This window comes from Elgaria multicarinata, chromosome 8 (assembly GCF_023053635.1).
Source record: "Elgaria multicarinata webbii isolate HBS135686 ecotype San Diego chromosome 8, rElgMul1.1.pri, whole genome shotgun sequence".
Lineage (NCBI taxonomy): Eukaryota > Metazoa > Chordata > Lepidosauria > Squamata > Anguidae > Elgaria > Elgaria multicarinata.
The window spans coordinates 106,577,984-106,605,029 of NC_086178.1; the positions used below are offsets into that span (position 1 = coordinate 106,577,984).

Consider the following 27,046-nt stretch of genomic DNA (forward strand, 5'->3'; position numbering starts at 1 on the left):
AGGGACTAATGTGAGTTCTCCTGTACTTCTCTTTCAGAAATCAAACATGTGGGACCCAGAAATGCACTTTGCTCTCCCCTGCTACCATCTTATTTTTCTGGTGCTGTCAGGCAGAGTGAGAAAAACACACAAAGTCATGAAACTAACCATGCATTGTTTTGTTTTTTTCTCACTTGTATTGCGTCTTCTACCAATTTGCAGACAAGCTGCTCATAGTCCTCAGTATTTCATGTCACTGCCTATGCAAATACATACACTTTCAGCCAAGTCTGTGGTGCTGCAGAAAGTCAAGGCAGCTCCAGTTTCTCAAGGGAATGACCAAGCTATGGTGATAATCCCTGTAGATGATTAGAAGTTTAATGTCTGTGAAATTTCATGGAAGTGTGTGAGTTATATGTTGGCGATAGATTGTGGATTCCTTCCCTTCTCATTACCCTTTCTCTTGCCCATCTCTCCCACCATCTGCACCCAGGAAGAACCAGCCAAGAGTAGGAGAGAAAAGGGAAGAATGGGTGTATGTTTGGGTAAACTAGGCCCCCATCCAAGATAGTCTTCCATTTTGGTCACACTCTACTGCAGGGAAGGGCAACTTGCGGCCCTCTAGATGTTTTAGCCTGGTCAGAGATCATGGGAGATGTAGGCCAAAACATCTGGAGGGCCACAAGTTGCCCACTGTGACAAGCCAAAAATCCTCGGGTGTGACAGAAGAAGATCTGGCTATTGTGCTGCATTGTATTGCATTGTACGGTAGAGCAGCTGTAGTCACAGAGACTTTGTGGGCAGAAAGCTTGCTACATTACTCTCCCACATTATTATGTGACACAATGAGATACTATTTTTATGCTTTAAACTCTCTGAAGGAGAGAGTTCAGCTAACACTGAAAAATGGAGTGTTCTTAAAATGCTCTTGAGATCCCTTTGTTAAAAGGACAATTGAAATGTATCGGCCAAGCTAAGTCACGCCACCCTTGTGGAATGACTGCCCTCATCAATGCAGCACAGAAAAAATGTCAGAATATAAATAGAACACTTTAGGACATCCAGCCATAATGTTGGAGGGGTCTGACTGTCACTGGACAGCTTTGTGCTTCCAAGCCAAATCTCTGTCATTTGTATTCAGAAGTTATCAAATCATTTGCAGACCTTTCCAGGCACATCCAGAGAAAGTACCTTTTAGCATTTTGACTGCAACTGTGGTATAGCCAGCCTTCCCCTTAAGCCTGAACGCAGTTGCCTTGACAACTTTTCCAAATTCTCCTTCTCCGAGCGTCTTGCCAAGTACCAGGTTCTTCCGAGGAAATTCCCACTTCGGATCCTCCTGTGGAGAAGAGAGAGCGATGGAATCTGACAAGACTGGTTGAGCAACATCGATAGGTGTATTCCCTTCTCTGTCCGAGTCTGCCCATTGTAGGTGAGCTGATATTGCTGTCCATGTGCCTTCACTCTGGGCCAAACAGGGAGGGGATGAGGAAGGGACAGCACCATACCTTGGCTTAGATGGGGAGTCGCTTTCCACTCCAGACAAGTTACTTCAACTACTGTTCCCATGATGGCAGTTCAATCAGATTTGCTAGGGGTGTGTGCATATGTTTGTGTATGAGAACATCTCCCTGTATCTGAGTCAAACCCAACTGAGCCTATATCTATGCATTGTCTGGGGGTCTGTGTGCCCCTGAAGCAGACTCTTAATCATCCCCATATACAAAGCCTGCCTCTGTCTTATTGTCCAAGGTGTCTGGGAAACAGGACAACAAAAAATAGATTGCACCAGAACTTTCCGTTGGACAACAGGAGCCAATGAAAAAGAATGGATGCAAACTGGAAATGACCCAGTGCAGAGATCTCGAATTCAGAAACCATGTGTTAAATTGGTACTTTTGAAGGATGCAACTCATCACTTCAGTTTTTGTCAAATATTCTGGGGGACAAAGAATGCTTTGCATTGTGTTTTCTGTGCAAAATTTTGGTTTTTGGAGGGATGGATGGGTACAAAACTCAAACAGCTAGGGTGGCTATGTGTCTTCTTTTACAGAGGACCATCCTCTGTTTTGAAGGTGTCCAAAACATCACATCCTTTGACCTATAAGTCCCATCATTCCTCTTCATTGGCTTGGGATGACGGGAGTTGTAGGCAAAAACACCTGGAGTTTCCCAGCCCTGCTCTGTCTGAATGGCTGTCCAGTCTCATTCCAGTTCAAAGATAAAGTATGATAAGAACTGCTGCTCAACAATGGTCAGCACCTAAAGAGCAGACTAAACAGGGTCAGAGTCTTCCACAATATGGCATATTACTGTATTACTATTTAAATTATACTAATTATTTCTAAATGTGCATCTATATATAAAAATTAGCCTATGAAAATCACATGCAAATTGCTATCCTCTTTTGTCCTCTCTTTTCGGTAATTCGTATGTAGCCACTCCACAAGCAGCTCCTGCTCTGGTCCATGCTCAGAGCTCTTGTTGTTCATTGGCACTGTCCGGATTATGCTTGACCCCTGGGTAGCCCTGGACACACTGTCTGCACAAGAAGAGGGTTCTGAGGCCTAAGCACGCACAATCCACGCTAGCTCACTGGACTAGGGGGCTGTCTATATGATGGCGCATTGACGCCGCAAGCCCCCAAAGCCCCGCACCTGCGCTCCTGAAGGGTTGTCCCCTCTGCAAGGAGTGAGTGCGGGGTTTGCAATGGAAGAGGAGGAGGAGCCACCCCGCCCCGTGCACGCCATTCCACACTCTGCTGCAGCACCGTACAAGCGATGCTCCCCCCATTTCCCCCCCAACTGGAGCTGTCTCTGACGCCATTTGTTTCTCCCGATGCACGGAGGCATTCCAGCAACCATTCTGGTGACTGGCCCACCCTCTCACCCCTGTCCGAGCAGATGGCGATCAATCAGGGGTTGCCATTGGCCCGGACACGCCTCCTCTGCAAGTCCGGAGCAAGGTGACAGACGGAGATGCACCGTCATTGCCTTGCTCCAGAAAAAAGTTGGGGTAACACAGTGCCGCTGCGGAGTCACCCCAGGGATTTCCCCACATATAGACACCCCCTAGGTCCCAGCCCTGTGGTTCCCAGCTGCAGTGGCTCTCACAAATACTCTATAGGGGTATGAAGCTATTATCTATACATGGTAGGTGGCAATTATGGTGGAATTTCTCTCCACTCTCACTCTGTATCCATGGTGCCAGAAGTGAGGATTAAATGCTCTTTGCAAAAACACTTTGCCCTGATTTGTAAACTTGGGGAAACTGTAGGAGTTTTAGGATTTATCTCAGACAATTGCCTTTCTGTTTTGGGAAGCTATCAAGACTGACAGTCACAGAACAGTGAGGGCTGAATAAACCAGTTGAGAAATAAAAGCAAACAGCACACATGCTTCTACGAAAGCATCAGCCTCTAACATCTAAATATATCATATGGAGCCATATGAGTTGCACAAAAAGACAGTGTTTCACAGGCAAGGGTTCCCCTAAATGGCTCCAATATTGAAGCCACATTGTGCATATACTCACAACTCAGAGATTACGTTAAGATGTTTTTTTAAGGTTATGACACTACCTAATATGGGTTTAATGTTTCTGGAATTGAGCCTTAAATGTCTGTTACTTTAATTTCATTTCACATGTGCGCAGCAGACTGTTATTTAAACAGACTTCTTTTTTGGACAGGTTTTAAAAGTTGAGTGGATAACATTAATTTGGGTCCTGCTAATCATAACTTTTTTTCGCTGGGGCTTTTTTGGTTGGTAACCTGTGGCTATGCGTTCATGCATGTGCTTATTTGGTGTCTTGCGGGTTTGAAGAGTATTACTGCGATTGTTATTACTCATTTTTATATATCACTATCTATTTTATTACCACATCTTATCCCAAGTGCAGGCACTCTTCATAGCATTCCTCAAAGCAACGCCCCCAAGGAGAATCCAAAAATTCAGGCAGCTATGTTGATCAATACCAACAAAGCAGTTTTCATCACCACTGAGGGCAGGTCTTTTGTAAAGTGAATGGGTCAATTGCCCTTTCAAGACAAAGGAAAAGGAAAGGAACCTCTCGTGCAAGCACTGAGTCATTACTGACTCTTGGAGGGACGCCAGCTTTCGTTGACGTTTTCATGGCAGGCCTTATAGCGGGGTGGTTTGCCGTTGCCTTCCCCGGCCGTTATTACCTTTCCCCCAGCTAACTGGGTACTCATTTTACCGACCTCGGGAGGATGGAAGGCTGAGCCGACCCGAGCCGGGTGCTTGAAACCAGCTTCCGCTGGGATCAAACTCAGGACCTGGGGAGAGTTTCAGCTGCAGAAACTGCTGCTTTACCGCTCTGCGCCACACGAGGCTCTTTCAAGACAAAGACACCCCCCAAAAAAAGATACTTTGTATTTCAGAAAGGAACAATATATTGCTGCTGGGAAAATTCATTTCTCCTGCAGATACTGTGACAGATAGATTCATAGAATCATAGAATAGTAGAGTTCGAAGAGGCCTATAAGGCCATCGAGTCCAACCCCCTGCTCAATGCAGGACTCCACCCTAAAGTATCCCTGACAGATGGTTATCCAGCTGCCTCTTGAAGGCCTCTAGTGTGGGAGAGCCCACAACCTCCCTAGGGAACCGATTCCATTGTCGTACTACTCTAACAGTCAGGAAGTTTTTCCTGATGTCCAGCTGGAATCTGGCTTCCTTTAACTTGAGCCCGTTATTCCGTGACCTGCACTCTGGGATGATTAAGAAGAGATCCTGGCCCTCCTCTGCGTGACAACCTTTTAAGTATTTGAAGAGTGCTATCATGTCTCCCCTCAATCTTCTCTTCTCCAGGCTAAATATGCCCAGTTCTTTCAGTCTCTCTTCATAGGGCTTTGTTTCCAGACCCCTGATCATCCTGATTGCCCTCCTCTGAACACACTCCAGCTTGTCTGCGTCCTTCTTGAATTGTGGAGCCCAGAACTGGACGCAATACACTCTAGATAAGGCCTAACCAGGGCCGAATAGAGAGGAACCAATACCTCACGCGATTTGGAAGCTATACTTCTATTGATGCACCCAGAATAGCATTGCAACTAAACTCGGATCGGAGGGAGCAGTGAATTCTAGTAGGGGCTGGGTGGAGATGGCATCTGATAGCAGCATCCCAATTAATAATAAAGAAATGGTACTGCATCCCTGCAAGCCCTTGATCCAATACACCACTCAAGTTGTCTTTACATGGTCACTAGGGAGGAAGAGGAATCATTCCAGCTTGTCCAGGAGCAGGTGCCCTGATGGAGTCCATCTTCACCCATCTCTCTTTCTCTCTCTCTCTCTCATTTTACATATAGATTATGCTTTACAATATTTGGAGAAATTTCCCCCACATCCCTGTTAAATCCTATTTCCCATTTTACAGAGCAACTAAGATTGGTTATCTTACCTGCCCAAGAGCACCCACTAAGTCTATGGCTGGGCAGGAACTTCAACACAGTCTGCCCAGAGTCTAGCCCAACATGCTGTTGCACATTTGGGCAACCCTCGGAGGCCTTCTGTGCGGCCTATTGCTGGTGTCCCAGCTGCTGCCACCCCCATCCCCAAATCCCCACCCACATGCTGCTGCAGCCATGGTTTGGTGGGGGGAGTGGGCATGTGGGTATGTCTTCCTGGTGCATGGTCTTCCCCAGCACAATCGCGCTCCCACCAGACAGCTGTTTGGCAGGGACGCTGACAGTGTAACTTAAATGGAGAAGGTGGCACGCAGGGAGCGTCAGTGCATGTGTGGTTGTTTCAGAGAGGAGCAGGGGGAAGGGTGTTCCCCTAAGTGTATCAGCAAACACATGTCATGCTCATCCTGCAATGAGCAGGGGTTGGGCTCGATGACCTTATAGGCCCCTTCCAACTCTACTATTCTATGATTCCACGTGTGGCTCCTGCCCATCACTGCATGCAGCCCTCAGAGACAAAAAGAGACTCCTGTTCTATGCATTCCACCACCCTGGCTCTCATTAACTGGTTTGCCTGAATTAAAAATCTAACCACGGATATTAAAATCTGTGCTGCCCCACAGCTTCTGGTGCATTAAGCGCAGGCAACACACCTTCATTCTGAACAACAGACTCCTTGATGTTCCCACTACAATGGGAACCAGAGGCATGAGACAGTGCAGGGGCTTTACAACCCTTTCTCCACCAGCACCTGCAGATACCATAAAAGGAGCTGGTGGGAGCTCAGGAAAGGAAGGCAGAACGTAACAAGACTACTAGTGTATTCTCAAACGGCTGTATTTTTCCTGACCCTTTCCTTGCTGTGTGGCATGACGGAATGACACCCTTGCTTCTTTTCCGTATAGCTCAATGCTCTTTGCAGCCATCCTTCCCCTTGAATGCCTGGCAGGCAAGAAGCAGCAGTGTGCACCTCACGCTTCCCATCTGGATGGGCAAGGATATCAGGGAGCTGGGGGGGGGGAACCAAGTTTGAAGCTGGGTGGTGGCCATTTGGGACCTTACATGTAGAGCTATCTGTAGGTCAACGCATGGACCATACCAAAGTAAAAGAAAGATCAGCATACAAATGGGTTATAATGATAACCACAGACCAATTTGTGTGTTCTGTAATGCTGCTATTCGTTTGATTTTTAAAAGTATGACGCTTTCTCAAGCAGAGAAATAAGCTCCACATATAGTACTCGTACAGTTGATACAGCTGCAGTGGGGAGTAGCCAAGTGTGGTTGCTAGGAAACATTAAAATAATTAGTTGCAGGCCTTGGGAGGAACTAGTTAACTGTAATCGAATGGTTCATTCCTGCAGAACAAGTGATCATTTATAGTTCCATACCAAAGGACATTAACTTACAAACACGCTATTGTATTAGAGGGAACAACCACAGCGGAACGTTTTCTATTCGTATGGGGCTGATTTCTAAGCAGAAACGTTCTTTTTCAAGATCTCAAAATTCATATAGAAATTGTCCCTATGCAAACAGAGAAGACTGAGTGAATGATAATAAAAATAAATAAATAAAATAATAATACATGGCATTTATATAGACTGAGAGCAGTTTTGAGTGTTCAGAGAGCTCCAGGCATACTATCTTGTTGTAAGCATTAAAGCCCTCTAACATAGGCCAATATTATTGTCCACATTCTATAGATGGGAATCTAAGGCTGAAAGAGAATGGCTTGACTAAGGCCATTCTCACATTCTCCATGCAGAGGGGGGGGGGGCATGCGAGCAATCAGAAAAATGGACAAAAGGCCTGGGCTGGGTTTCACCTGGGCTTCAGCAGGCCAGATGGGAAGAGCTCCTGAGTCTAACCCATCCGACAGGCCAGAGATTTCCCATCCCTGCCTTAAGGAATGTCTCCTCCCATACCTAACTGCCTGTGTATTAAGATAACCAGATGAGGCACTTCTCCAAATGCCTTCAGATAGAAAAGTACACTTTGAAGGCACAATGGAGAGGGTAGCACCCTGACTGTGGACAGCATTTCAAAGGAGATCAGGCCAGTGCCAATGCCATGTTCATTTAGAGCTTTATCACACCAGCGTTATACTGTGCCATCACTGCGAATTGCATGCAAAGGACTCAGAAGTTTTCCACCTTATAATCTGCTTTGATTGTGAAGTACTCCCGTGCATCCTGCCTTAATTGTGCAATAAAGCCAAAAGATTTGCCTTATTTAGCCCCTACTTTTTGAGCGTATTTTCCGAGCTGCCGCTGGGGCGCAGGAGCAGGATTTTAAAGAAATGCTTACATCTGTGTAAGCTTTAAAGATAAAGACTCCAAAATTGGCACAGTAACAGATATTAGGGAGAGCTTTAAGCATACCACGTTTGAATTGGATTGGGTCACCCTTTGATTTTTTATGAATTTTTACATTTCCCCCCTTAAACTCACTTCCTGGTATGCAAAGGATCGCTGTCACCCGGTAGCAAAAGCAGCTTAGCACTACGGGGATAATCCGAGGGAAGCAGGTACGTGGGATGAAGTTTTAGGCACTAGGTTAATACCTTTCTGTTTGCGTGGGCATTTTTCTGACTAGTTTAATCTGACTAGATTTTTTTTAGATTTTATTTCTCTCAGTTTTACAGATTGATGCCTCATTATGCTTTTATGATACTTTCAATGTGTTGTGATACATTTGTCCACTGCTCTGGAACCCACTGGTGGTGTAAAAGCTTTTATCATAAATAAAGGGTAGATGCCCTGGACTGGGATGCATGTCTGGATCAAGAGACACATCTGGCCATTTCAGTGTGGATTCATGTTGTGAATGCAGATAAGCATGGACGCTGGCTATCCATATGGAAGCTTGCTCACAGAGGTAGCTCTCCCTTTCTGGACTGTGGTGGCAGGACTGGGCACACAAGACTCTTAACTAGTTTGAACACTTCATTGGGGATGTGCGAAACGAATCCTATCAAAACCTTTTGGGTTTCCTTGAAAAACCTTCAGCTGTTTTGCAGCTTGTTTTTGGCAGAACTCTGGTGACAACTACACAACATCCCCTCTGATCATCAGGAAGACATCCTCTTAATAAAGCTGCTGCCGTAGTTGAACGTTAGAGGCACAGACAAGCAACCTCAGATACAAGCTCAGTTCCCCTTGGAAGGTTGCCAGAGCATTTGTAGGTTGGCATTTGATGGCCAGCAGTTGTCGGTAGAGGGATGCTGAACTAAATAAATATTTACATTAGATTTGAAAAATGTTATCTGCTTTGAGCCTTCTGGAGAGGATGGGATAATATGTCAATAAATAAAACTTCCCCAAAGAAATACAGATCAGCAGTAAAGGCAGTGCACAGCCACGGTTTTTCCTTGCCCTTCACATTTAAACTTTTAGATATTCTTCAGTACCGAAAGTTTAAAAATTTGCTTGTGACTTATAACTCAACTGTTACCTGCAAATAGAGGTGATTTATTTTACTAAGCAATAAACCAATTTCCCTTGGTTGTTAGGAAATCTTGTATATGGCTGCAGACCTGCCAACACTTTCATAAGGGTATTCCAAACAACAATAGTGTAGTGCAGGGCTGGGCAACTTGTGGCCCTCCAGATGCCTACAGCTCCCATCATTCCTTACATTGGCTATGCTGGCTGGGGCTGATGGGAGTTGTAGGCCAAAATATCCAGAGGATCACAGATTCCCCACCCCTGAGTGAATGCTCAGCTATTTGACCCTTGAGGCACATCCTTGTTCTATAAAACCCAAGTCCTAGTTGGAATTATTAGAGAAGTATTTTGAGTTTATAATTTTAGTAACTAAGGGCTCATCTACACCAAGCAGGACATTCCACTAAGAAAGCAGTATATAAAAGGCAGGAGCCACACTACTGCTTTGTAGCGGTATTGAAGTGCACTGCAGGATCTACACTACTACTTTATAGGGATACTGAAGTGCACTGACAACTGTTGGGGGCCATGACACATTCCATGTACCGCTTTCATACCACTTTCATAGTGTTCTATCCTGCTTGGTGTAGATATGTCATGGGCCCCAACAGTTGTCAGTGCACTTCAATGGTGCTATAAAGCAGTAGTGTGGCTCCTGCCTTTTATATACTGCTTTCATACCACTTTCATAATGGAATATCCTGCTTGGTGTAGACGAGCCCTAACAGTAACAAAAGATTCACATTCAAATATTGCATTTATTAGCTGTTTTTATTTATTTATTTATTACATTTTTATACCGCCCAATAGCCGAAGCTCTCTGGGCGGTTCACTCTCTGGGCGGTTTTTATTCTCAAATGGTGAGCTATGTGGACTATGGAAGCTTTCTCGATGGGGAAGGGGCTGGAGTTCTAACTAAGAGCACCATCAGACATTGCGTTTCTCTACTGTCACTTTCATCTTCTGCTGTTGTCCCACAATAGGAACAAAGGGAAGAAAGAGGAAGTAAACAACAGCCACATGGCCCATGTAGTGGGCATTTTTATCCTGCTGCTTCCCCTACACCCAGTAGGAAATGCATCATGTTTCCATAGATATATAAATCAGATTTTCTGGGTGGGTGGGTGGTTTGTGACGGGAAAACGAGAAGGAGCGGGAGGTGGACGGACCCACGAAAATCCATGAGTTCCCAGTAACGAGCGTGCTATAAAACGCTCGTCTGATGATGTGCTTAGTGAGTGACTCAATAGATGACTTCCCAGCACGTACAAAGTTTCTTTCATGTGTCCTCTTAAGCTTAGGAATTCTGCATTTGAATTATTCCCAATCTTATGTGATGTTGCTTATTTATTTTTCCTAAATGAAATGCCCTCTGGTGATGACATGACACTTTAACTAAAGTAGAGGTAGGCAACATGGCGCCTATGGGACCAATGTGCCCTCGGACACCTTTCTTGGTGCCTGTCAAGGTGCCCAATCCTTCCTAGATTTCTTCTTCTAAGATAACATTTCTTACTGGCAATTGGTAGTGCTTCAAAGTAAAGTGAGGGCCTTTGGCTGCCACCATCTTCTTTTCCCATGAATGTCTCTGGGCTACATATAGTGCTCATATACATTCTTAAGAAACGAAGATGGCTGGTGGCTGCAGGCCAATGCTTTCATTTGCAGCGTGACCATTTTGGGGTGGTGCACAGGACAGTTTTTCAAATTGCCAAATGTGCCCATGGGTGCAAAAAGATTGCCTGCTCCTGAACTAAAGCATCAGCGAGAGGCCTTCCATGTTCAGCAGCGGAAGACTGCAAGAACTTACAGTTATTTTAAACGTGTCTACCGACATTTGGTTTTCAGAGTCCATTGATGGTCGACGGACATTAGATGATGAGTAGCTTATAGGGTAAGACTGGGCTGGGCGCCGGAAGGTCATCTCTGCTGAGGCAATAGGTGGCTTTGGAGAATTCTTGTGGTAGCGGTGGATGAAGTAGGAAGAAAGGAGCACTGAAATAATGAAGGAGAGCAGCACTCCCCCTGCAATCACAGTTTTGCACATGTCATCACACAATGGCTCTGTAGATAAAGAAGAATTTTATGAGGCCACTCATTCCAATTTTTCCTCTTTCCATTCCGTTTAATATTCGCATGTACAGCATTTCTACAAAAAGCAAGTATTTGGAGAAAACAAAGGGAGATCTGGCAGAAGAACATGTATTTCAGTTACCTCAGAAAACATTCCCTCAACGATTGAGGCTATTCTACTGTCACATTTATTCCCTCAAATCAGCACGTCAATGTTACCAAATCAGGTCACAGGACCTGAGATATGTCCTCGCTGTCCTGAGTTCTCTTCAGTCATCCCCTTCCCATCTTTAATTCTTTTTCATCTCCCTTTTGATCGAGAGTTAGCAGACGATTCCAGCTGCTATCTGAGAAAATGTACTTTGGAAATTAAACACTCTGTCTCTGTTTAAAAATGATACTCTAAATACCACAGCCACTATCTCAGTATTATTATTACTGTACAATCGAAGTACGTGGCAAGAGCTGGTTTATACAAATTTTACCAAATGAGTTGGAACCCACCATGTGGGTCTGTCTTGTACATTTCCTTATGTCTTTTAAACATTTTTTTAAATACATGCAAGCATATTTTCATACTTAAGGTGAAAATGGAACGTTGGACATACTGTAATGATTCCCTTTCTACAGTGAATGGAGAGTATCCTACTCCCACTCACTCCAAATTGCAGGGCTAAATTTGCATAAGGTTGAAGTCACCTTCCCTGTGTGGGAGAGGACCTGCCAGTTTTGAAAATAAAATAGCTCAAAAAGCAAAAATATTCTAATCAAATAGCTCAATGTGGTGGTGGGGGGACGGGACTGCAAGAACAATAATAATGGACAGAGGAGGGAGGGAGAGGGGGGGAAGGGTACTCTCCAAGTGTTCAACCTCTAAATAACATGAATAAAAGTGGTCAATGAACTGAAAGAATTAGTTTCCTTCCAGCAGCAAGACAGAATCTCACCTGGGCAGGTAGGGTGCCTTCCATCCACTGTTGAAAAGGGACCTTCATGGTAAGTCCAACATTCCATTTTTCCACAATGGAGGAGGGGACCCTAGTCGGGGACGTACCTCCATGGTACGTTCTTAGTGCCTCTTGCTGCTATTTGGTTTAAGCAGAGACCACCCACTGCAGAACCTGCCTGCCAAAGGGCGCTTTGACAGAAGCAAAGTTATTCAGCTTAAAATGGTAGACAAATGAGGAAATGGAAGATCAAATTGCTCCTCGACAAACGTCTATCAAGGGAGCGTTAGTGCTGAATGCAGCTGTGGTGATTGTGCTCCTTGTGCAATGAGCTGTAAGACTCCCAAGGAGAGCAGAAACCAAATCCTATTATTATTATTATTATTATTATTATTATTATTATTATTATTTCCCGCCTTTTTTCCTCCAAGGAACCCAAGGTGGTATACATAATCTTCCTCCTCTCCATTTTATCCTCACAACAACAACCCTGTGAGGTAGGCTGGGTTGAGAGTCTGTGACTGGCCCAAAGTCACCCAGTGGGTTTCCATGGCCAAGTGGGGACTAGAACCCGGATTGCCCAACTCTCAGTCCAACACAGGGAGATGCAGGCTTTGATCCATCTTGAAAGTGTTGCAACTGAAATCACAAGGGGAGATGGGATTGCATTGGGAACCACAGTACTTGCAAAAGGAGAGACAGAGTCCTGCATTCTGTGTACCCCTGATGGAATAACAAAGCATCTGGGCAAATTTGCCCTGCTATGTGGAACCTCAAGCCCACCTTTTAAGCCATTCAGGGACTCAGAAGGGTCCTTCAAAGCAATACAGCACTCACCACCTGTACAAGCAGTCTTTGCTCCTGAGGGACAAGGTGTCTGGGAGATACTCTGACAGCTCTTCTGAGGTATCAATAGGGGGATGTCTCCCTGTCTAAGGGGTTGCATGACCCAGACTGATACCAGGAGGGTCCCCGGACAAAAGGCACAATAGAGAAAAGAAGGTCATATCATGTATAACGGTAGCTTGCAGGCAGAGCTCCGCTGTCACCCTGCTTTCTGGAGCTAGGTGGGACTGAAACTGGGAGGTCCTCTCTCACCCAAGGAAGGCAGCTTCAACATTATGCAATTTTGGCCCTGCCTCCTGGAGTGAGTGGGAGGAGCAACCCAGACTAGGATACCCTCTTCCACTGTAGGAAAATGTAAGAACATTCAATAGTGCAAGTGTCAAACCAGCAAATAAACTTCAGACTCACCTCTGATGTCATCTTTATCACAGAAACAGCTTATTTCTGGAAAGCAGTGACAAACTCCATGTCCTGCCCTGATTCCAGTTCCAAGAATGCCTCTCAGATGGCCACCAACGATGTTGGTCTCTAAATTAAATAAAGATGTAAGCAAGTTACATTCCAGAGGCAGATTTTATTCTGCTGAATATTTGAAATGTTGTCTTGTTATAACAGGAGAAAGAAACCCAGGCGCGAAATCTGGCAACAGTCTTTGGGGTTTCACTCTTAAGAAGATGCATGAGAGCACATTTTGTGTGGTCAATCAAGATGATTAACAACTGCTGCTTCAGAACAGCCTGCCTTAAATATCAGAGAATGATACAGACGTGAGACATGAAATGGCTTACAAACTTGGCATATATGTTTGCAGCTAGCTTTATTGAAAAGCTAGCTTTATTGCAGCTAGCTTTATTGAAAATACTTGTCAAAGCTAAAATCCTGCCCACAGCTATGCATGAGGAAGTTCCCATCAAATCAATGGGACTTATCCACGTGCAACTGTGAGCAACATCCTAAGTATGGAATGTGATGTCTCCTCAGGCCACAATGCTATTTTTGATTCCTACATATGTATTTAATGTCTGTGTCAAAGCTGGCCGTCTGAAGGAGGTGAAGCAAGGCAGACAGCTCAACTCGATAAACAGAGAATTGCGAATTCATTACCCAAAAGACAGATTACTCAGACTGAGGAGTCTGCGCAGAACCAACAGATTTATAAGCCCTGGTGAAACCCCATTGGCCCCTACTGTCACCTGATACCTGCTGAGGCTCAAGCTGCAGTATGTAACCCTCTGACAGAATGACATATAGGATTTTCAGTGAGGATTGCAAATCTTGTTTTGAATTGATGGATTTTTACTTCAAATATTTTAGATGTTTGTAGCTTCTTTTTGGGTGTGTTTTATTTATGTGTTTTATTGTTTCTATTAATTCCAACAAGCTTACAATAAAGGAAAATAACCCATTGAATCAAGTTATATTCTTAAGAAGTGTTTAATCAAGATATCTAGATGCATGTGTTTCCTAAATGCCAATAGATGTGGACAGATGCAACTCTTAAAAGATAGTTGGTTTCCACAAGGTGGGGGCTACAAGTAAAAAGATCCCATTCCAACTACTGTGTAATTCTCAGGCTTTGGGAAACAGGTGAGCTCATAGAGGGCTTGACTGGGATAAACTTCTGAACAATAGCAAACAGCAACCAAAATATATCCCTTTTCCTCTATTGATACTCAGAAGATGGCAACAAGGGGGAGGGCCTTTTCAGTGGTGGCCCCCCAATTATGGAATGATCTCCCTGATGAAGCACACCTGGCGCCAACATTGTTATCTTTTCAGCGTCAGGTCAAAACTTTTCTCTTCTCCCAGGCAGTTAAGAGCATTTAACAACATATGCGAAGTTTTTTTTTAATGGACCCCAGAATTGTTGCTGTTTAAAATGGATACTGTTGTTTTATACTGTTTTATAGTTTTGATGGTTTTACATTTTGTATACTTTTTAATATTCACTGTGTTTAACTTTTGTAAACCGCCCAGAGTTTACAAAAGCTATTTACAGAGCTATGGGGCGGTATATAAATTTAATAAAATAAGTAAATATTGATACTTTCATTTCCCTCTGTGTCTTTATCTCTCTCTCTCTCTCTCTCTCACACACACACACACGGCATGTCTACACAAGGGGAGGGGAGGAGGAGGATCTCGTGATATGCTCATTGCGAGATCCTCCCCCTGGGATCACACATGGTGTGCAATGTTCAGGAAGGAAGGAGGACTTTGAGGCCGCCATTTTTTTTAAGAAGACAGGAGCTGGAACGCACCTGCGCTCCAGCGAAAAAGGTTGGGTTTTTTTTTAAAAAAAAGCCCCGACCCCACTCCTGATCCCCCCACCCGATGGCCCTGGATTCCCCATCCTGGCTCCTTCCCCTCTGATGACCCCCGCTACTCACAGGGAGGAGAGCGGCCACACAGGGTCCTCGGATCATCCCCAGACTGCAGGAAAACCCACAAAAAAAGGGTATGGCAATATCCCAGGGAAATGGAGGGATCATCCTTCCCTGCTCCCGGGACCCCCTGTGCATCATGTGGACACACGGGATCGATCCTGGGACGATCCCCGGGATATTGCCTGGTGTAGACATGCCCACTGTGTTTCATGTGTTATGATAAAATCCACTTTCAAGGATTTATTTGAAATAGAATGATCAATTTCCGTACACTACTGACTGAAGACAGCCATGGTTGGCATTGCTGGCATTTGGCTTCGGTATGTGCATACATCAACCTTTCTTTCTGACAATATTTCAGCACATCTGCATAGATATATCATATGGATATAGGTAGGGGTCGTTATTCAAGTAAAGTATACATTTGCTCCATAAAAATGCTCATTGTCCCTTCTCTGTATACCATGCCTTAAAAATAGTGGTGCCTTTACAAAAGCTCATGTGATGCCAACTGATGAGGTTACACTGTACTTCCAATTATTTTGCAACAATATTTTCCCCCATAGGTTAACAAATTATCCCACAACACCTTGGTTTCCGTTCTTGTGCATTTTCACAAATGGTTTAATAATATTGCTTGCACATTACATACAAATGCATCAACGGTAATGTTTTGATTCATGCGAAAAAGCTCACGCCAAAGTCTTTGTATGACTTTACGATGCCACCAAACATGTCAATGGAGTTCCTCTTCAGTACACTCTGAAGAGTATAACCAAAGTTACATCTCTCATTCTGAATGCAAAAGAGTTTTAACTGAGCTAACTAACTGTTATCTGTCTTATAAAACCTTGACCAAGCCTGAAGTCAGTCACAGCAGTTCTGGTTCTGTTTTCTTTGCATTTAAGATAAGCAAAATGTTGGCCTAGAAGCAGAAAAAGCAAAGTGCATATCAGTAGAAAAACTAATGGGGAAAAAGCCTTGTTTCCATACTTGTGCAATCTTGAGGGCATATTCCTTTATCTCTGCTCTCAACAGCATCACAGGTGCCATCGGGACAAGTCCTGATACTAGGACTACAGGTCGAATAGTTTGTAGTTATTCCTAGAAACAGGAAACAAACAAAGGAAAGAACTTGGCATACGAATGCAGCACGTCACCCTTAACACTTTTTTAAGCTCTACATGTCAAGACGATCAAATAAAAACTTACCCTGATATCTTTACTATTGCTATAATAAAGCTGCAAAGATGAAAATTCCAAAAGAAAGAATATAAGTATTTTCATTTTTCATTTCAGCTGCTTTTCTGAATCTGAAAACTCTTTGAAAACTTTTTTGAGTTGTTGATTCGCTCATAAACATTTTCAAGGCAAAAAGGGGCTTTCAGTGGCATGGAATCCCTACCCAAACCCTAATGTGCTGCTTTTGATTGTTTTCTTTATAGTTATAATTAATAACCACTGTTTCTGCTCATTACTGCTTCTTCAATGCCATTTTCTTCTTCCACTGCTTGATCCTAGTCTGTTGGGAATGAAGCAAGTGAGTATGATGACATCAAAATGCTACACAGCCAATCAGATCTGACTGTGTGCCAAAGTCAATGAGGACAAATAAAACCATATTGCCCTCACTTTGGGAACAGAAGCAATGCATCCCCCCCCCCCCCCGCTCCATTGCCAAGGTAACCAGGCTGCTTCTCTCTGCCTTGTGATTCTTCAATGAAACCATCACAATGCAGCACGCTGGGAGCATCAACCTTGTTGTCTAGGCAACAGAGATGCTCCGGTCTTGTTACTGTGTACTGACTGTAAAAGTTTCATCACAGTGCAGCATGACAAGACAATAAATGTTGGCCTTGTTGCTATGGCAATGGGCATATATCCCCCTGCAAACAATTTAAGACCCTTTTGAGTCCCCATGGCCAAAAATCACCAGAAAGTGGAGGTACTTTTCAGAGGCTATGAAAATGTTCATGAAAATCTCTCTCTCTCTCTCTCTCTCTCTCTCTCTCTCTCTCTCTCTCTCTCTCTTTCTCTCTCTCTCCCTCTCCCCTTCTCCCTCCCTTTCTTACTCTCACACACAAGAGCCCATGATGATCCTCAGTAATATCAACCTTTACAATTACATATAGATTTTAAAAATAGGATAAAAGTACGGATTGTTTCAGACTCGTCTTCTTTGGCTGTCAACAGACCAGTCTGGATTAAGGCACATTTCTGGAACTGAACTGGTCTCGTTTGCCCTCATGGATTACCTTTACTGGGAGAGGGATGGGACGGAGAGGGGTGCTACCCTGTTGCTCTTCCTAGATCTTTCACCAGCTTTTGAAACCACTGAACATGGTATCAATCATGGACTGACTTTATGAGATGGCTACTGGAGGCACCATTCTTTAGTGGTTCTGGTCATATCTGCAGGGTTGATTTCAGAGACTGCTCATTGCCCCCCTGGTGTTTACAGGCACAGCAGAGCACTCTTCTGTCTCCAATGCTATTTAAAATCTATATGAAGTTGTTGGGAGTGGTCATTAGGGAACTTGGAGGGAAGTGTCATCACTATGCTAATGAAACCCAGTTCTATTTCTCTGTAACTTTGTAAACATGGGACACTGTGCAAGCATTAGACTGGATGCAGTGGTGGAGTGGATGAGGGTCTATAACCTAAGTCTGAATCCTGACAAGACAGTCTCCCTGGCTGTTTCTACACCTGCCTTTTTTCCAGGGATCATCCCGGGATCATCCCTGTGCATGCAAATGACACACAGGGATCCCAAGAGCAGGCAGGGACAATCCCTCCATTTTCCTGGGATAATCCTTAGGTGTAGAAAGGGCCTCTGTCGGGGATTGGTATCAGTGTCTAGGAACTGGTTGCTTGCTCTGGACAGGGTTATGCTCAACCTGGTTGTTTTAACCAAAGGTAATCCAAAACATTAACAAAGGTTAGTTAAATAATCAGCCCATGCCTTATGCACTTCTGGCACGGAATCAAACGAATCCTAATATAAACCATCTCCATGGCAATTTACTATACTTCTAAATTTATGTTCTTCCATTCCAAATGAATCGGTATTCAAGGTACATATTTATAATGCTTACAAAAAAGAGAATACAGTTTGTCCATGTCATTCCATTCCTCAATTATGCACAGCATTTCATACAAAAGCTTTTCTCTAGAAACATGGGCAATGTAGGACCCCAATGGAGAACTGGAGGTGGCAATCACCCATCCCTAATTTCCCAGAATCTTTAAACATCACCTCTCTAAAAACATTGAGGGCACAATCTGAAAGCAGAGGGCAATCAAGGCCCTCCACAAGGAATGAAATGACAAATGGCAATATCAACCCATGAGGATAACAGAGAAGCATGGGAGATCCTTTCCTGAACATGAGACACGATAGCACTCTTCAAATACTTAAAAGGTTGCCACACAGAGGAGGGCCAGGATCTCTTCTCGATCATCCCAGAGTGCAGGACACGGAATAATGAGCTCAAGTTACCGGAAGCCAAATTCTGGCTGGACAGCTGGAAAATTTCCTGACTGTTAGAGCAGTACGACAATGGAACCAATTACCTAGGGAGGTCGTGGCCTCTCCCACACTAGAGGCAGCTGGACAACCATCTGTCAAGGGTGCTTTAAGGTGGATTCCTTATAGGCCCCTTCCAACTCTACTATTCTATGATTCTATCAGACTGAGGTCTCCACTGATGGAACTGCCCATGCTCTTTAATGCTTTCTTTGGCACAAATCTGGATCATTCCTACTCTAGGTTCCCATTCAGTTGCTGAATGTCTGGGCATACCTTTCCCACTTCCCTGTCTCCACTGGCATTTCCCCATTAGTACTCCAACGCCACCACACTCTTCACACTCCGATCGAGTCTTGCTTACAGCACAGGAATCTGGGCAGTCATCGCCATTATGTATAACTACAAAGAGAAGAAAAAGAAGGACTGTACCATCAACCAAAAATCTGTCTATCAAACCTACACAACCGAAAGAGAATATACTTTCCTCTGGATTTAACAGATTTCATTCAGCAATGCAATTCCTACTTTCTCACTGTGTACACAGATTACTGGTGTTTATTGAAACTGCACCTAATTCAAAACATGTGAAGCATCTGAAAACTATATCTAGCTGGATACCATAAATACATCTGATTTATATGGGAGCTGGATCATAAAACCATCAGAGCCCATGAAATGAACTTGTTCGTTACCACACCCTTTAGTAACCATCCCTAAGCAAACCAAGCCTAAGAAAGTATAAATATATTTGCTTATCAGTGGCATCTTTGTTTCTACCATTCCTCTACTTGCTACTAATGATGGGTGAAATTACCCCAAGTGAATTCATTACTTTCCAAAAAATTAAATTACTTTTCAAAAAGTAATGAATCCATCTGTATAATCTCATGCGAGAATTCCTTTTTCATTGGAGATCTCATTCTGTGTATTTGGCCCATGCAAAAATCAAGCACCATTTTGGGAGCTGTAGTTTGGAATCACATAATGCACCATGATGTTATGCATCACCATGTTATGTCTCTGCTTCTTGATGGATTGTTTCCACATGGCCTTTCTACATAACGTTTACTTGCTGTCACTGATCGGTATATGGACAAAAGGTATATGGGTGGGTATATAGGTGGGTATACAACCTATATGGTTGTTTCTTCAAACATGATTGGTTTGTGGAAAGAGTTCAAATGCCAAGATTTTCCGAAAAGGTTAATATGGCATCATCACATTCTTCCTGAAAGAAAAGGGTTAAACCATTCAACAGCACATGCAGAAATGCTATAGTTTGGATGCAGAGTGTACATGCTCCGAAGCTTACAATCTAATCCAAAATTAACAATAAATGTGTAAGACAGTGATCCAAGCTTGCTACAAAGGTGAGCATTATGGAGGCATGAGTTTCAACCAATGCGCTGACTAAATAACATTAGGCATCACCACTACTTCTAAGCTTTGTCTCTTGTTTTCCATCCTTTGTTATCTCTCGCAGTTAAAATTTGAACTTTATGTGCTTCTTAGGAAAAGGGCCTTCCTTTTGTTTATCGCACTCAATGGCACTACAATATTAATCATTGCAGAATCTTTTGTTAACTTAACATATGTATTTGACTGTTTGATGAAATATTCAGCCTCATTGCTCCTCAAGGAATTCAGAAGAAAGTGTATGTTTTAAACCAGGGGTGGGGAACCTGTGACTATATCTGAGGTGTTTTGAACTCCAAATCCCTTCAGCCCCAGCCAGCATGACCAATGGTCTTGGATGATGGGCATTGTAGTCCAATATCATCTGAAGAGCCCCAGGAACCCCTGCTACCTTTGAAATCTGGATGGTAGGATGCGGGATTGGAATATACTCAGAAATAAAACAAGAATGTATTACTCTGGAGAACGACTCTTTTTGGGTACATTAGATGAAAAGGATACTGTCTGAATATTATGCACACATGTGTGGGCCCCAGGCACCCATTCAACACCACATGTGGCTCTCGGGGCTGTACAAAAGCTTCATCACACCAGTGTTATACTGTGCAATCACTGCGAATTGTGTGCAAAGGACTCCGAAGTTTTCCAGCTTATAATCTGCTTTTACTGTGAAGTACTCCCATGCATCCTGCTTTAATTGTGCTTTAAAGCCAAAAGAACCGACGTATTTTGGACTCCTTTAAGAACGAATCTTTTGTTGTTCTCCGAGCGGCCACTGGGGGCGCAGGAGGAGGATTTGATATTTTTAAAATTCAAATTAAACAAATACTTACATCTGCGTAAGTTTTAAAGATAAAGACATCAAAATTGGCACAGTAATAGATATTAAGGAGGGCTTTAATCATACCATATTTGAATCGGATTGAGTCATCCATTGTTTTTTATGATTTTTTTTACATTTCTCCCTGTTAAACTCTTTTCCTGGTATGCAAAGGATCTTAGGAGCACCGCCACCCGGGGTGTGATTTAGGTAACAACAACGATGACAGCTTTATGCTATGGGGATAATTCGAGTAAATGGGTACGTGGGATGAAGCTCCAAGTTGCCCAACTCATGACTTACGCAATCCATCCAGCACAATTGTAAGATGGGCGTGAGCTTCTTTCTTGCTCCGCTCTTCTTTAGCTAGCACAGGGTACTGTATTTCTTTGCAGTCGGGTCTCTGCAGCACAGTGGAATCATTCACGTAGAGGCTTCCGTACTTGTCTTCTTGGCCCTGAGCAATCTCCACAGCATAGCAGCTGACATTAGGGGGCTGTAGGCTGTACGTGATGTTGACACCATAAAACCTCATACAGTTGTCGATGCAGATTTTTCCTATCTAGGCTCAAAAAAAAAAAAAAAAAAAAAAAGGAAAAAAAATGCAACAAAAATGTCAGCAACAACAACAACAAACAGTGAAGGCACACTAAGAGTGGCCTCTTGCACCAGTCCCCTTGCAAACACGTTACAACAATTCATGTCATATAGACAAGCAACAATATGTTCCTAACTGCTGGCCGTCTGAAACTCTGTTCAAACAATTTTGTAAGATCGTGAAAACCAGCTAATCTTTAAGGTGCCACAGGAAGTTTGGATGTTACAACCAGACACATTTTAAAGGATCTCATAGGCCACAGCTAGACCTAAGGTTTATCCTGGGATCATCCAGGGTTCGCCCCTGGCTGAGCACTGGATCCCCTGTGTGTCACCTAGATGAACAGGTTTGACCCCTGGATGATCCAGGGATAAACCTTAGGTCGAGCTATGGACTTAATTCCTTTCTATGCATCTCTGTCTCATATCACTAAACAAATTATCCACCTGGAAAAAATGAGAACAATGAGGGTCACTGTAACTTTCCTTCATTAAAACAGCATATGATATTTTTGTCTGAGAACACGTGTGCAGTGCATAGTTCTTTCAATTCATAAAGGAGTTAAATCCTATTTTTTCTGTGGGGTGTTGCTGGGTCATGATCTTGCAGCTTCATTCATTCATTTGGCTGTCAAAATGGAGAAACGGCCTCAGCCCAAAGGTTAATTGCTTCCTCACAGTCTCATATTATCTTCAGGGCAAATGATGTTTAGCCTTCACATTTGTTTCCATCCTGCATTTCTCCCTATGCTGGCCAATCATTCCAAACGATGGGTAATGCTGGAACCAGGCGCTAGGACACAATTTCTGGAATGGCAGTGCAGCTTTGTACAAGGAAGTTAAAGCGAAGAACTGGGCATAGTAGAGGTGCTACCCCAGCACTAGCTCGGCAGCAACTGGCAATTCTTATACAGCCTTTTCAGTCTTACCCTTTCTGGTGCATCAGTGGGAGTTTCAAGATTCATCTTGAAAACTCCCCCCTCCCCCAGAGAGCTCTGCCAGGAATGTGGAGTGCCATACCCTCTAGGGATTGAGATGCTCGAATCACATTCTTTGCTACAGATTCTAGATTCACATTGAAATCTAGGAGAAGAACTTTGCCCTAATTCATATACCCATCATGGAAGGTACGATCTTTATATGGTGGAGTGACCTTGCCTCCTTCTTTCCCTCCTGGGAAAAGAAGCAACCAAACGGGGTCACCCTATGATTGGACATTTGCACAGAGAATTTGGTTAACATGAGATGTTACCCACATGGTAGACCAGGGGGAGAAAACTCACTCTTCCACCGCATGAGGACAGCACCAGCTGCATTAAGTGAAGGGACTGCAACTATATTGGACAACTTGATCAAGGCAGTTGAGCAGCCTTGTTTAGTACTCAGAAACAAATTGCCCACAAAAGCCAGGTCCTCATCTTTTTTGTTGCTGTCATCAGGACATAGAAAAAAGTGCAAGTGTGCCTGGAAATGAGTTGACGATAAAGCCAATGAACTCATAACTCTTGTGATTGAATTAGCATTTCCATTCTTAACACACACAAAATGCTTCTTCCAAGTTGATTCCAATCCCAGTCTACATATAAATAGATTGGGGGAGGGCCTGACTGGGACTGCAATTGCAGCCTATCCTGAGTTCAGTAAGCCTAACCTAACATCTAGTGTGCTAAATTTGTGTTGACCAGCAATAGACACACATGCTAGATCCTCTCCTTGACTCTCAGCTGGTGAAAACGCTACAAAGAACTGGTTGTTCGCTTGTCCTCTTTGTCTCCTCTTCCTGTGAACACAGGAGCCACTGGGCTTGGAGTCCTAAGGGTGAGCAAGATTGGGGAGCTGTCAAGAAAATGCTGGAACCTGGCGCTAGGACACAATTTCTGGAATGGCAGTGCATAGGGTGACCATATGAAAAGGAGGACAGGGCTGCTGTATCTTTAACAGTTGTATTGAAAAGGGAATTTCAGCAGGAGTCATTTGTATATATGGAGAACATGGTGAAATTTCCTCTTCATCACAGCAATTAAAGCTGAAGCAGCCCTGCCTTCTTTTAAATCTGGTCACAGTATAGCTGCAGTATATCTCCTGCAGCTGTCATCTGTATCTTTTAATTTTATTGTCTTCAAAGATTTAATCTTGTTTTACATACGTGCTTGTGAGTGATATAACACAATGTCATAATTCCTTCCATGTGAATTTAAAAGTCAATTCATACATTATTGCTCAGATGAAAAACAATATAATTATATGTAGGGAGTCTGCAAATTATGGCTGGGCAAGGCAGCCAAAGATTATTTTCTTCTAGCCAACTATGAAGTCCAGAACTATCATGATAGTGCAATATTATATGAGTTTATCTGCACATATATTGTTTGATGAAGTTATGTAACTCAAGGTTTAGGTAGTTGTTGTTTTTTAAAAAGAAGATTTTAACTAGGGTGACCCTATGAAAAAGAGGACAGGGCTCCTGTATCTTTAACACTTGTATCGAAAAGGGAATTTCAGCAGGTGTCATTTGTATGCATGCAGCACCTGGTGAAATTCCCTCTTCATCACAACAGTTAAAGCTGCAGGAGCTATACTAGAGTGACCAGATTTAAAAGAGGGCAGGGCACCTGCAGCTTTAACTGTGGTGATGAAGAGGAAATTTCACCAGGTTCTCCACATATACAAAGGACACCTGTTGAAATTCCCTTTTCTATGGAACTGTTAAAGATACAGGAGCCCTGTCCTCCTTTTCATATGGTCACCCTATTTTAACCAGAGATTATTCCACAGGTTTTGGCAGGGTTTCCCCCTCTTTCAAATGTTAAGCGTTGTTATTGTACCACCTCCCCTTCCTCTCTCATACATGTTTTATATAAATTCAAATATTGAGCAACATTTACATTGTTGTTTCTGATACAATCACAACATGGGAGGAATGTAACAAGTTTTTTTAAGAAGTGGTCCTCTGGCATCTTAAGGACTAAACTCTTTTGTGATGTCAGTTTTCATCGTCTAGAGTCCATTTCTCAAAGGTAGGTTTTCCCTCCAAGCTGCATCACTGAAACTTTCTCCCCATAGGGATTAGAAAAGCCTCAAAGGGTTTATTTTTAATCCGAATTTGTGACGAAACCAATCTTTTTGGGTGGTTGCCCTCAGATTGGTAATTTGTTTCCTCCTTCAACAGCCTTCATGACTCGAAAACTTGAAAGCCAGTCAAGCCTGATTTCCTGCAGGGAATACAAGTTCCCGCATGGACTTGATGCTGAACTGTAACATGTGCATGCATAGTAAAACATCGTATGAATACTGTCTTGCTTTGTAGCCATTTATTTGTCTGTCTATCAGTGGAGATTCAGATTTTATGCTAGTCATGTTACATTAGTCACAGGCCATTTGGAAGAATTTTTTCCCTCTAGTTCAGCCTTCCTCAACCTGGGGCGCTCCAGATGTGTTGGACTACAACTCCCAGAGCTGGCTGGGGCATTCTGGGAGGTACAGTCCAACACATCTGGAGCGCCCCAGGTTGAGAAAGGCTGCTCTGGTTTAAAATGAACATTACTTTAGGTTTGGCACTTGCCCATGAAATATTAGCCTTCCATCTATATGGAATCTATATGCTCTTTTTGGATTAATAATTTTAAAGAAAACCATTGTTGAAGTTACAGCTTAAATTCTTAAGGTTGAAAATTTTACATTAGTCACCTCTTTTAAAATACAATTTTAAAAGACATTTAAACTAGCTTGTGACATATCTCTTTATTATTTTGTTAGGGAAAATAAATCCAGTTCACACAAAAATTGTTTAATGTATGCTGGAGTTCAAATCATATCAGCTAAAACACTGAAACTACCTTGTGGCATATCTCTTTATTATTTTGATAGGGAAGATAAATCCAGTTCACACAAAAATTGTTAATGTATGCTGGAATAACAACAGCATCAGCTAAAATATAAAAGTATTTTGTCACCTTCATCACAATGGCAAAGGTTGGCAATTGAGTACCTTCTACATGTTTTGGACTACAACTCCCCAAATCCCTGCTTAGTAGCCGTGCCGGCTGTAGCTGATAACAGTTGTAGTGCAAAATATCTGGGGCACTTACCCCTGCAGTGAGGAATTACCCTAATTTTTTGTGCACTGTCAAGGGAAAAACATTGCTAAGGTAATTTGTAGCTGTTGTTTAATGTACTATTTTCATGTTTATTATTTCAACCTAATTTGTTTAATTATGCATTAACTAAAAACACAGTCATTTTTATAAAATTTCATTTGTTTTCATAATCCCCATTCATTTCTGTTGTTTCCCCCCCCCCCCCCACTGCTTTTAACAGGAGACCCAGCCGTTATTCCGCTGTTTGTAACTTCTATGTTTTTCATTCAGTTAGCATGGAATTCTCAGACATCCCGGTCCCCCTCCAATGATCAGATCTGCCAAAATTCACATATATAGTGAAAAGGGGGCACATTTTGAGGCAGTTTCAAAAGGCACACACACAGCCTAACGACAATGGAGACCGACTGTAAACATAATAAATTTTACAAATAGAATTTTAAAAAGCTTCAGGTGCAGTCATGTGTATGTGTGTGTGTGTGTGCGCATGTGCGTACATGCTGTGGAGTGAGATATGTTCATTTGCTCAAACACGAACATATTTGCACAGACTATAAATGTTGATGATTAAAGAATATGCCAGGCACAGAGACCAACTCGTAGAAGCCAAACTAACTATAAATGAATGTCTCTCTCTAAACTACAAACTGCAAATAACTTCACCAGATGGGACTGGGCGCCTTTTCCCCTCCCAGAGGCCATTAAAATCAAAGATCTCGACATCTGGAGGATATTCATTTATATGCACATTTTCCTGCATGGTAAGTCAACTCTGAGAGCCTCGTTTTCAAAAGTGGAACAAAAGCGTAAGCCATCCTTACTTGTGAAAAATTGGCAGCATTCCTGTTCACTGTGAACTGATATGTCACATTTGAAAACTGGATGCTGATTGGAAGAATGGAGACATTGAAGTGGAGCATCAGGGATTTGTCAGGCCTCGGGTATTCTGTGTCATTCACGATAACATCCAGCTGGAAGGAGCGGCTTTCCGTAACTGAAATGCTCTTGTTTAATACCAGTCCTGCAAAAACAGAAGGCTGAACTCACTCGGCAATGAAGAAGCGCCCAGAGTGAGATTCCCTTGGGAAAAGCAAAGACGTGACCGGGAGAGACACCCAGTGGACGAAGAAAGGAAAGCACAGAACAACAGCTGGGCAAGCAATAGCAGAAAGAGCACACTGAGAAAAGAAGTGCTAGTAGGGGAACGTTGGCACAGCAAGCTGCGATGTACGGTTCTGCTCCATAAAACCAGCCAAGACCACCACTAAGCCTTTGTAGCAGAGAGAAATTACAGGAACTATTTTTCCAGAGCCAGTTACAGGGTCCAGCCTAGGACACGTAACTCTCTCCCCAGTCATACTTGGACTGAAAGAGGAAGAGAGCGAGAGATCATAGACTCATAGAATAGCAGAGTTGGAAGGGGCCTACAAGGCCATTGAGTCCAACCCCCTGCTCAATGCAGGAATCCACCCTAAAG

General features: G+C 43.2%; 1 protein-coding gene across 1 annotated transcript in view; it reads right to left on the bottom strand.

Annotated features, from left to right (window-relative positions):
* RET (ret proto-oncogene) overlaps positions 1–27,046 on the bottom strand; it is a 153,180-nt gene that overhangs the window by 36,842 nt on the left and 89,292 nt on the right. Inside the window, exons 6-12 of the mRNA XM_063133160.1 lie at positions 26,391–26,590; positions 21,179–21,437; positions 18,913–19,038; positions 16,103–16,213; positions 13,131–13,250; positions 10,667–10,920; positions 1,171–1,318 (exon numbers count right to left, since the gene is read on the bottom strand). Of these exons, the coding sequence (XP_062989230.1) occupies positions 1,171–1,318; positions 10,667–10,920; positions 13,131–13,250; positions 16,103–16,213; positions 18,913–19,038; positions 21,179–21,437; positions 26,391–26,590 (1,218 nt within the window). The remainder of the gene's footprint in view (positions 1–1,170; positions 1,319–10,666; positions 10,921–13,130; positions 13,251–16,102; positions 16,214–18,912; positions 19,039–21,178; positions 21,438–26,390; positions 26,591–27,046) is intronic.